The following is a 12,426-nucleotide window of genomic DNA, read 5'->3' as shown; positions in this document are numbered from 1 at the left end:
TGCTCATTTGGTGAGCCTCAGGGGGATTACTAGTGCTGGATCCTTTATTTGGTATAGCCTGCAGACACGCTCGGTCTTTTCCAACCATTCGACTACAGAGGGACTGGCGGGGGAGGCGTCGAATTCTGGAATCAGTTTTAGGTCGAACCTGTCCATAACATAACAAAAATGACGAAATAGCTTAAATCGGAAAACTGTGACGAGTCGCTCAACGATGTTCATTCTACACAGATCTGAACGCTTCTTTCTTAGAACTGCCCGCCTATGGAAAACTATTATGCTGGCTTGCTTCTTGAACGACTACAATATCGTTGTCTTCAAGCCCAATGTAAACAAGTTCGGAAAATCTGACAAGGTTCACTCTACACAGGTCTGAACGCTTCTGCTCATAATCCCCCCTACCCCAGCAACCCGCTTTTATGGTGATCTTTCGAGAACTGTGCAAAACCTGTGGTCATTAAAAGACCACGGTCGCCATCTTGAATCTTTTCGCTTTTTTTCCTTCTCAACCCGCAGGACAGACAGACCCGAGCACGTATTTGCGGTAAGCCTTCTCTATTTTCTCCACAGAAACATTATTTCTAAGGTGCTTGAAGTAAACTATCTCTCCAAAGGTTGCAATTTTTAGTGACATGATAGACGTTCTATTTTGTGTGGTTTGTCTCAATAACAGTTTTTCGAATACTGATATGATTTTACGGTCAAACATAATTTTCGCTGGTGATCGAGCTGCTGGTGTGTTAGGATTTGCCATAACCCCATAAACTTGAAGAAAATGTTGTAGAGACTTTTCCGTGGACGAATCGTAAACTTCTTTAATATCTTCGGTTTAGCTGTTGCTTCTAGGATGATAGTTCGGTGTTGTAAGATTTTTTATTTTGCAAGTCTCGCAGAATTCTTTGAACTCGCTATTTAGTAAAATATCAACATTGTAAGTATATTAAAATTATCCATGTACTTAAATTTAGTATTGATAGGTTTGAACCTGAATCTAATTGTAATTTAATTTTGTCAATGATTTTTACTGTTACATATTTACGTAAACTTTCTGCACGATTTTCGACGGTTTTCCTTATGTGCACCAGACATTTAGTTCTATCTTTATTCCTGCAATGGGAACTTTTGTGTCCTTTTCTTTTTACATGCCAAACCACTTAAAAAGATATGGACAGTCTCTGACCAAATGCAGACCTCCACTTTGGTTACAGGAGGAAGGAATTTCGTCTCGCTGAGAGCAGCTATATCTACTCTATATCGTCCGAGTTCTCTGGAAACTAAGGCCGTTCTCCTTTCCGGCCTTCTGGTTTTCATCGTGGTTGAAGTTGGATCGAACAGGGTTCTGACATTCCAGGATGCCAGAATGAATTGTTGTTTGTCTTTTGATTTCGACCGCAAAGAGGGAAGCCCACCAGCCATGGTAAGCTGGCCAGGTTGCAGTGAAACAGGCCACCTTTTCTAGCTCCGTCCTCAGGTTAGGAGGCAAGCAGAGCTGATCCTAAAAAGGACTGCTTGGTCGCTCAGGTGGCTGCCGGACCTCGCTGCTGTTCCGAATTCAGAGAAGAACGACCATATGGCCTGAGCCGCCTATGTGCGGCTCCCCGGCACTGGTCAGCTCATTGAATCTGGCGGTGGTTACACATTCTTCTGGATCGGACGTAGCAATGAAGAGTGCCGCGAGGCCGGCGTTGGATTCGCTATCAAAAATCATCTTGTGGGCAAACTCTACAGCATTCCTGAGGGCGTGAACGATCGCCTCATGACTCTCAGCTCCAGCTGAGAAAAAAAAAACATTTGCAACCATCATCAGTGTCTACGCTCCAACCATGACCAACCCCGAAGAAACCAAAGACAAATTCTATGAAGACCTCGAAGCCATCCTCCCCTCTGTATCACAGACCGACAAGCTCCTTCTCCTCAGTGACTTCAATGCCCGTGTTGGCAAGGATCACCAAGCGTGGTCAGGTATCATCGGACATCATGGGATAGGAAAGTGCAACAGCAATGGTCTTCTTCTGCTCAGGACCTGTGCCACCTATGGACTGACCTTAACCAACACAATGTTCCATCTCCCAACTAGAAACAAAACTTCATGGAGCCATCATCGCTCCAAGCATTGGCACATAATTGACTACCTCATCGTCAGGGCTAAAGACAAGCAAAATGTGCTCGTTACGAAAGCTGTGTGCGGTGCCGACTGCTGGACAGACCACCGCCTCATTGTTTCCAAAATCAGACTGCAAATAAAGCCCAAAAGAAGACCACAAGGTCAAAAAGTTGTCAAACGAATGAATGTCAAGAAACTGAAACTCCCCGAAGTTCAGGAAGAACTCTAAACCATCCTAACAAGGCAACTCTCTGAACTCGAGTCCAACAATTGGGAGTCTCTCAGCAAGACAATCCACGCCGCTGCTCTCCAGGTACTGGGCCCAAAAAGCAGAAACCATCAAGACTGGTTTGTATGAGAATGATGCGGAGATACAGAATCTGCTAACAGAGAAGCACCGGCTCTTCAAGATCCACCAAAATAACCCAGACTTCACTTCAAAGAAAGACGCCTACTGTGGTAAGCGAAGTAAAGTCCAGAAAAAATTGCGCATCATGCAAGATACCTGGCTCAGTAACAAAGCCGACGAGATCCAAGGCTACACCGATAGGCACGACATGAAGCGTTTCTACGAGTCCTTGAAGTGTGTCTATGGACCAACGACATCAGACACATCTCCCCTGCTCGGTGCAGATGGTTCACTCATCACTAAGAAAAATGAAATCCTCGAGAGATGGGCTGAACACTTTGACAGTGTCCTGGATCGTCCTTCAGACATCAATGATGAAGCCATTCAACGACTACCTCAAGTGCTAATCAACCATGCCCTCGACACACCACCCACAGAGGAGGAGGTTGTAACAGCTACTAAGCAAATGTCGACTGGCAAGGCACCTGGCTCCGACGCCATCACAGCCGAAGTATTCAAGTCTGGTGGTCGCTATCTCATCCTCAAACAAACAGAACTGTTACAAGAGTTGTGGCAAAGCGAAACTCTACCTCAAGACTTCAAAGACGCAACAATTGTTCACATCTACAAAAGGAAGGGCAACAAACAGTCTTGCGATAATCACCGAGGTATCCCTCTCCTCTCAATCGCGGGCAAAATACTGGCTCGTGTTCTTCTAAACCGCCTTCTGAACCACCTGGAACAGTGTCACCTTCCAGAAAGCCAATGTGGTTTTCGCACAGGTCGCGGAACCATCGATATGATACCATTTTTGGATTTTTACCCTTCACCGGACTATCCATTCATGTGAAATCTTTTTATTATTTTTCTTTTGCCTCCTGTTCCCCTTACCTCACCCTTTTTTAACCAAGTAAGATCTTTGACTTACTTATAGTTTCATTAAATACTTTTATATGCAAAATCCGATCTTGCATTTTGCTAATTCCTGCCCTCTGATGAGAAGGAGAGTATTTCTTCGAAACTCCGCGGATTAAGGACTATCCACTTATCTTGTGCTTTCTTTTTTTAAATTAAATATGTTTTTAACTCTTTTTCAAGATGTCTTTTAACATATTTTATTAATCATTTGTTCATATATATATATATATATATATATATATATATATATATATATATATATATGTGTGTGTGTGTGTGTGTGTGTGTGTGTGCACTTGCGTGTGTAGGTTTAAGTATGTACGCATATATATGCATATATTTAAAAGGATTAATCTTAAATATGAACTAATCTAGTTGAAATAAAACGCTGTCTCCCCATTGACTCTTCCTGGTAGAGGGTACAATTTTAATTAAGAAAAAGCGTATCGATTCGTTTTACGTAAAGTGTTCTCTACTTACTTGCAATCTGAATTAAGAGCACCTCTACATGGTGGACTAGCACACATCGCTATGGGTACATCACTCGGACACGGTTTATCTGAAAACAAATCAATTCCATATTATACGGTTGGATCGAATTTCGGTCCGTTCAATCATACCTTAAATCTCGAGGAAGAAGCTATTTCCAGTCGTTCAGTTGGTCTGCCACAGTTCAAGTTTGTGATAAAACGTGTGTTTTAAAGGGCTACAGACACATGAATTTCAATTTTGACAAATTGTATTGATTATAAAATGAATACAAAATGTGTCATCCTAACATATAAATATACTTTTTACATTTTTTCTTGAAGTTGGCACATAGGAGAGGCGGATAGTACATGATTTAAAAAGACACTACTTGTATCTTGGTTTAGGTAGTGTCATTTCCTGGACACTTCAAGTCGAAGTGTTTACTTATTTTTTATAATTTTACCGTTTGAATTTTTGTATCCTTGCAGGAAAAATTATTTTTCATTATTTCTGCCATATCAGTTTTTTTGGTTTTTTTTTTTAGTATTTCTTTCTATGCAACAATACTTAGGGTGTTGTCTATACAACAAAAACGTAGATGCTACATAGTTTAGATAAACATTATTTGGTTCATTTTGTATCTTGTTTTAGGTGATATCGTTTCTCTGTTTTAAAAATGTATATTATAGTAAGGACAATAAAATCAAGAATTTAGATTTAAACAAATTGTATTAATTATATACAAAATATAAAGATAAGTGGATCTTGTCCTGTGATGAGCGTTTCTCACGATTATGTTTGTCAGCTTTAGTGTAATGATGTTGTGGTTGGCCCTTCACTTCACGTATATTTTAAATCAGGTGTGGCTGAAATGTGATCAATGAGGATTGATGGTAAGAAGGAGACATACGAAAACGCCACGTTATTCGCAATTTACGATAGTAGTTAAACGGAAGATCGGTCTCTTGAAGAAACGATTCGCTGTAAGGGTAACGAGAATGTGTTATCGGAGTGTAGTGGAATCGGATCGATACAAAATAATCTTCTACTTAAACAGATAGTTTTAATTTGATTTTCTGTCAGAGTAACAAGGATAAATCATCGTAGTATAATGGAATTAAGTCGACACAAGATGATCTTTTCTTAAACGTTAAACGGAGTGCGGATTACTTGTAGAAAAGATTTGCTGTCAAGATAACAAGGAGATATCCTCATAGCGTAATGGAGTCGGACCGACACAAGAGTATCTCCTGCTGATTGGCTTCTATTTAGCGACACTGGGTGCGACTGCCTCCAGTGACATTCGCATACAAAAGGATAAAGACATTAAATGGCCGTCGTAAATAGAAAACAGTATATTGAGCTTGGCACACGAATATTCAGCACACAATTTTGTATTAACGTGCGTGAGTATGTTCTCTAACTCTTGTTCGATCATGGTGACGATAGTAATTACGGAATAAATCTCGGTTTATCGAATCTCAGTTTTAATCAGTTTGAAACCACAGAAATGAGCACATTTTGATGACGTGATCGTCATAATAACAACAGGGAGAGGTTCTTGTTGGATGTCATCGAACAAAATGCAATCCAAAGTTCGTAGAGTGGCACTTTAAAAATTTTTTGTTGGGGCCATGTTTAAGAAAACCTTCTTTATAACTATTTATAAATATTAATAAAATAGTTTCAATAATATTTCTGATAGCTGGGATTATTAGTAATTACAATAAACAGCTTATGCAATAAAAAAATTCCACTTACTGAATGGGAGAGAGGCCACGTTTAAAACAAAGAATGTAACAAGAATGGCGATTCTTAACATCGTGCTTCTTGGGAGTGTTCTGCAATGTGAAAAGAAGCAAAAATCATTAGATAGATTTTCAAAAGAAACGTATTTTCTGAATATGTGACAAAGTTAAGAATGACAGACTAGTAGACAGACAGAGGATCTTAAAACATGCGCGTATAAATAGAATTGTTAATTTAAATGTAACAGACTAAAAAAATACTATTCCAAACTTGTCTGCGGCAGACCAAAGGAAATGCTATTTTTAATCTAGTGCGTTACAAACACATGTTTTTAATTAAATATCTCAGACCCTCAAAATGTTATTTTAGAATTGACCGTGACAGACCAAAGATAATCCTACTAGAAAAGTCAGTGTGACAGATAAAAAGTCTTATTTTAAAATTCAATGTGACAGATCAAAGAAATATTAATTTATGGCCCTAAATTTCTTATAACTAATAGTAACTTCCCCACTCCTTAAAACATAAGAGAACCAATTTTAAATGCTCTTTGAGAGACTGTACCTCTCATAATAAAACTAATAGCTGCATTGGTTTTACGACGTATCCGCTGTTTCACCATGAATCATGTAATGTCTGGTTCAGTTTACCAACACAAAAACATAAGTGCTCCAACACATTTTAACATAAATAATTTTATCTGTTTTCTGTATTTCGCTATGATAACATTTTTTCCGACATTCTATTTTTACACATATTACTAACAAACATAATAATCTTCGACCAGCATACTTTTCGGCATTGCCTGACCAATATCTACGACATTTTCATCTGATGATTATTCAACGAAGAATAAAAAAATGTTAGTAATACACTATTTTTATTATCACACGAATGGATTACATTGGATAACAATTAAAAAATTTTTTTAATGTCTTAATTTCTACAACTTATCTAGAGTATTTTTGCGCTGCCGAATGTGGAAATGGAATTCATTTCTCTCTATCAGGTCAGGTATTTGCACTAAGTTTGATAATAAATTAGATATTGTGACAAAATCAATTACAATTTTGTGGCATTATCAGCTAATTTCTATAAATGTTATGTTGCGGGGTCTTTATATAATCTCGTGTATAGAATTGATATGTAGGTTGCTTGAAGCATTGTAGTAGACCATGACATGTATGTAGTAGAGATTTAGAAGGCTATCACAATGCGAGGAATGAGATATAGTCGGTGTTGGTGAGAAAAGACGGAAACAAGTGGCGATTTACAAATCAATAAGTACATACATATTTGTCTATATATACATATGTTTATTCAGTTGTAATAAATACAAATGTCTTACTTGTTATGTCTGTGACAATATTCATGATATATTTCGGAAAAATTCCATTTTCAAATGGTGGACGTGACGGATCGATTCAAAACATGCTAGCATTTGTATTTATTACAACTGAATAAATATATGTATATATAGACAAATATGTATGTACTTATTGATTTGTAAATCGCCACTTGTTTTCGTCTTCTCTCACCAACACCGACTATATCCCATTCCTCGCATTGTGATAACCTTCTAAATCTCTACTACAAACTTGTGTATATTATTTATATATACGTATCTAAAATCCTGTATAGTTTACTGGTATAAATGTTCTTCTAATGAATGTGTGTATACAGAGTTTATATACACTTGTATATACGTGTCACCATCATTTACATGGCGTGTGTATAGACTTGTGTTCGTCTATGACTGTTTAGCCCTGTGGTTGTTTAATTTACGGTTTGTTGTGTGTGTATGTACATTTAATTACCGTTTATGACGGGACAAGAATATACATAAATACCTTTACAACACTGACGTTAAATTTGAACTCAACCTCAGATCAAAAGTCTCAAACTCAAATCCAACTGTTCTCTTCTCTCTGCACTTTCAACACTGACGCCCAAAATAAAGAAGACGGCTCTTTTATAGAGAGACCCAACCACATCTCATTTGCATACCCCCCTCCCCCCTCTCGTCACATCACGTGATTTTCAGTCCATAAATACCAGGGGGCGGCCATTTTTATTTTCTCTTTTTTTTCTTTCCTAATACGAGCCGCACGATGCATGAGGTAAGGTTCTTTACTTTTAACCACACGCCCCCTTGATCTCTAAGATCAATAATTAGTATCATAGTCTGCCATCCATGCTGGGCGTCTTCGTTCACGGTGCGATCGTCGAAGAGGCTCTTCTTCAGACACTTCAACATCAGCATCAGCCTCCCCTTCCTCTGATGGCAAGGAGACTCTCCGTATATCTAAAATGTGACGAGGCATTCTGTCAATCGCTACCTTGTTTTTGAAGAGTACTTCAGTCACTGTACCTTTTTCCCAGCGAGTCGTGCAACGAAATTTGGGTGGTTTCACCCAGACCTCTTCACCAACTGCGATGTCCACGCAGGCCCGTTCTTCTCTCTATGTTACAGTCAATGGATGTCGCCATTCAAAAAAAAAAAAAAAAAATAGACCGGTGCGGCACTGAATTTTCGTCTTGACCAGCCTTTGGCGTCATATTGTACCAAAAAACTGCTTCTTGGGGCGAAATCTGGCTTCTTGATGCCACGGCTTTTATAGTGCGATGGTGCCTGTCTATAATTCCATTTCCACTTGGACGGTATGCAGCTCTAAAATATAGCTCCACATTCCACTTCGCACATAAGTCTCTAAAAACTTCCGAGCGGAAAGACGTACCATTATCCACCAACACCTCTTCTACTGGCCCCCTTTCCATAAATACCTCCTCGACAACTCTCTTTACCTCTTCTGCTGTTTCGTTCTTGATTTTCCGCCATATCACTACTCTTCCAGTCCCACAATCTATCATAGTTACATGCGGTTCATGTTGATAATGTGTGATGTCAATGGCCAATCTCCGCTAATTCTCTTCAACACGCAGTTCTCCTTTTCATGTCTAGCCGATGCAAGGTCGATTGATTGGCATTCCCTACATTGTTCCACCACCTTTTGGACGTCTTGCATTGTGACGTGCGGATTTACTTTTCTTGCCAGGTAAAGGGTCCGTTCCTTTCCAAAATGATGCAGGTTATGCAAGTCTTTTAAATTTTCTACTGCACAACATGCTGGAGCCCCGTCTCTTTCCTTGTGTAGCCAGGCTTTCTTGACTCTTGTCAGCCCATCTGCTTTATTTTTTTTTGTGACGGAACTAAGGTAACAGTTACCTTTAGTTCAAATTCTCGAACCAAGTCTCCCAGCGCTCCAAGTCTACGCTTGATAAGCATCTCCGCTGCTCCTTTTGTTTTGATCCGCTTATCACCAGACAGCTCCGATTTAATCCACGACTACTGTTGCAGAGCTTGTTTTAACGTTCACTATCTGTAGCCCCCATTTTAGAGCTAGATTGATGCCTTTCATCACAGCATCGAGTTCCGCAACATTGATATGGGCGCTATCATCCTTTTTGCGTAGCCAAGAAGCATTTTCAACAGCCACTTCTATTTCCAATAATACCTCTAATACTACACTGCTAGCATCAGTCCATATCACCCCTTCATGGCCCTCCTTTACATGCCATTCTCCTCTCACAGGGTCCATTTTTTCACTTCTGCAATGACTTCTTGTATCATGCGAAGCACTTCTTTATCAACTGCATCTTCCCAACTGTCTGTCCCAGTATGCCTTTTAATAAAATGCACGCAGTTCGCAGCCATCCCGCTATTGGGTAGTGGCCAACCAGCTTTCCACATATAGAGAAAAGCTCTCTCTTGGCTAGGTCAACCTTGGCTTCAGGGATCTCATTTCCTCGCCCAAACATCAATTTTCCTGCCTTATTGTTCTGTAGTTGAAACCCCAAAGCCATTCCGTTTTCCAGTGACTCAGGCGGTTTTGTTGTCAGTCCATATGCTTTGATATGCTCTCTCGCCCTTTCCGCAGTCACCTCTGTTTCGTCCATTAGTACATCGTCGATGTAAGAGCAGGTGCCTCTCTTCACTGCATCGTCTTTGGCCAGCACTGTCTTAAGAACTGCCGTCATTATCTTTGGTGCGGAGTTCAGACCAAATCCTAATCTGGTCAGACAATAAACTTGACCTTTGTACTCTACCAATTGATATTTCCACAATTTCTCATCCACATGAAGTTGGAGGTAGGCTGACTTCAGGTCCACAATTTTAGTTGCCTGCTTCATCCTCCTCCATTTTCTTACGGCTTCTTCACACACGTCGATTCCGTCCTTTGTGTGACAAGCGACAAACTTGTTCAGCTCACGGAAATCCAACACTGGCCTAACTTTCTTCTTAATAGGTTGGACCATAGCCATGAGTGGCAAAATTCCTTCAACTTTCCCTGACCACGGCATTAATATTCCTTCATCTATCCATATCTCAACTTCTTTTTCAAACTGCGGCTCCGCAGCTCCTTTCAGTGTGCTTTTGTAGTAGCTGACCCGATTCGTCAATACAGGTAACTCCGCGGTCCATCGCCATTCTATCATCCATTTTTCGCCATCGAAGCAGGCTCGAAAGTCATCATCCTCAATCAGAGATGGTCGGGGGTTCGACGGTTGGTTGGTATCACCCCTGGTTATACTTTCTGTTATTCCCGGTGCACTCTGATTGCCAAATTTCACCTGGCCTTTAGCAATAGTAGCTCCTCCCAGTCGGTCTATCGTGTCCAGGCCCAGCACCACATCAATTCCTGCAACCAGTCTATCCAGCACGATCACTCTTAGTCGCAATGGCATATTCCTTATTACAATCTCCGCATCAGCCTTTCCACAGCATTCCACTTCTCTGCTATCCACCGCTTTAACGTCGCTGGTTCCATTCCAAGAGTTGGCGACGCTCGTAGTAATAAGTGTTGTTGTACATCCAGTATCAACAAGAACTCTAGCCCTCTTTCCATTGATTGTGATCACTAACTGTGGCAACAAACTCTCATACGCCTGTTCAGAATAAAAGGGGTGACTACTGGCACAATAGCACCCCTTTACTCGTTTTCCGGAAGCGAAGGGCAATTCCTGCTAATGTGCCCTACTTGGCCACACCGAAAACAGATAATGTTTGGCCGTGGCTCCCTACAGTCTCTCATCAGGTGTGGTCCTTGACATTGAAAGCATTTACCGGTAAATCCACGGCCTTGCTTCATCACTGGTCGCTCCTTTCTGCTTGCCACAGCAGCCGCGACTGCCCCCAGCTCACCGGGCTGTTTCGCCAAAACTCTAGCATGCCTTAGAATCTCCTCCACCTCCATGGTTTCAATATCAGTCAATCATTGCAGTTCCATGGAGATGCGATCAGTGAAACCAGTTAAAAGCGTCAGTTTTACAGTCTTCTCAAGGCTGCATCCCCCATATCCAGCCAATCCTGCTAGTCCCCTTATCTCTGTCACGTACACGTCCACAGACTCCCCAGTCCAGGTGACTCTTTTGAGCCTGTTGTAAGCCTCAAACGTGCTCTCGGAAAATGCGGTCTTTAACCGGTTTTCAATGCTCTAAGCAATGACCTGATCCGTCTCTCCCATTTCTAGATAAACCTCTAGAGCACTTCCTTCCAAATACATTGGTATTAACGTGGCTACATCCTCGATCTTCTGCAGCCTTGCCACTAAATTCAGCTTGTTAAGCCACGCAACCACGTCACATTCTCCAGTAAATGGCCTCAGGATATTGCTGCTCAATCTTACTCGGTCACCCATTTTTGTCACCGAAATAGCTTGACGTTAAATTTGAACTCAACCTCAAATCAAAAGTCTCAAACTCAAATCCAACTGTTCTCTTCTCTCTTCACTTTCAACACTGACGCCCAAAATAAAGAAGACGGCTCTTTTATAGAGAGACCCAACCACATCTCATTTGCATACCCCCTCCTCCTCTCGTCACATCACGTGATTTTCAGTCCATAAATACCAGGGGCGGCAATTTTTATTTTCTCTTTTTTTTTTCTTTCTTAACACGAGCCGCACGATGCATGAGGTAAGGTTCTTTACTTTTAACCACAAACACAAAAGACGAATAACACTTATTTGGGGGTTTCAACATCTGACAAATCGGGAACATATGTGATCCATCTTGTCTTATTTGACAAAAAGCTGCAATGGGAATACTTTCCAAGAAAAAGACAGAGCGTTAGGTTTTATTTTCGGCAACTTTTTATTCCAGAGTGTTTTTACCCCCTTTGGAAAGTGTCAACACTGATTTTGACTATTGCCATTTCTGACCTGGTATCATTTTAATTTAACACCGTCTCTGTCCCTCTCCCGACTCTGGCTGCCTCTCTCACTGATATATCTCCTAACTCTGCTGGTATATATTAAAATTAATCCTTGTTATGACGTAATTCAACTCACATCTTTTAACACGTGGCTTTTTGAATAACGTTTTACTTTCTGTTAGAAACATACTTTGTTTATTATTTTATCACCGCATTCTTTCCTTGATTGTTCTAAGTTAACCTACATATTATGAATATTCCTTCTTTCAAATCATTCTCTCTGCATGCCTTTTTCTACATAACAGTTAACACAATAATAATGTTCATTATCTAACATTTTACTTTTTAATAATATTAATAGTCGATTTTCTAAATTGACTACCATCAAGGCCATCTGATGTTGCCCCAGCATAATCCAACACTAACACATATCATCCTTAATGTGTTTTTAAGAGAAAAATGTTTTGCAAAATATCGATTACCTGATAGAAACATGGTAGGCAGTGATAAATGTAAGTACAAGTATATTGCATGTTGCTTCACTATTGTTCAAACTTCAGGGCTCAAACTTCTGTTTTTTTTCGAACTGCTAGAATGCTCAGCAGCAAATAGGTCTTTCTT

General features: G+C 40.2%; 1 protein-coding gene across 3 annotated transcripts in view; it reads right to left on the bottom strand.

Annotated features, from left to right (window-relative positions):
• Positions 1-12,426, bottom strand: part of LOC145285770 (uncharacterized) — a 35,407-nt gene that overhangs the window by 15,442 nt on the left and 7,539 nt on the right. For 2 of the 3 annotated variants that reach the window (XR_013869069.1, XM_080134119.1), the window contains exons 2-3: positions 5,604-5,683; positions 3,852-3,930 (exon numbers count right to left, since the gene is read on the bottom strand). Coding sequence is in view for 2 of the 3 variants with exons in the window: in XM_080134119.1 (XP_079990245.1) it covers positions 3,852-3,930; positions 5,604-5,664 (140 nt within the window). In the remaining variant the exon portion in view is untranslated. Of the gene's footprint in view, positions 1-3,851; positions 3,931-5,603; positions 5,684-7,441; positions 7,540-12,426 lie in introns of those variants that run through there. The other variant, XM_080134120.1, reaches the window with a different exon arrangement.

The sequence above is a fragment of the Euprymna scolopes genome, chromosome 10, assembly GCF_053919585.1.
Source record: "Euprymna scolopes isolate OS-2025 chromosome 10, ASM5391958v1, whole genome shotgun sequence".
NCBI classification, from domain to species: Eukaryota; Metazoa; Mollusca; class Cephalopoda; order Sepiida; family Sepiolidae; genus Euprymna; species Euprymna scolopes.
The sequence above is the reverse complement of the archived record's forward strand: the minus strand, read 5'-3'. Positions and strand labels throughout refer to the sequence as shown.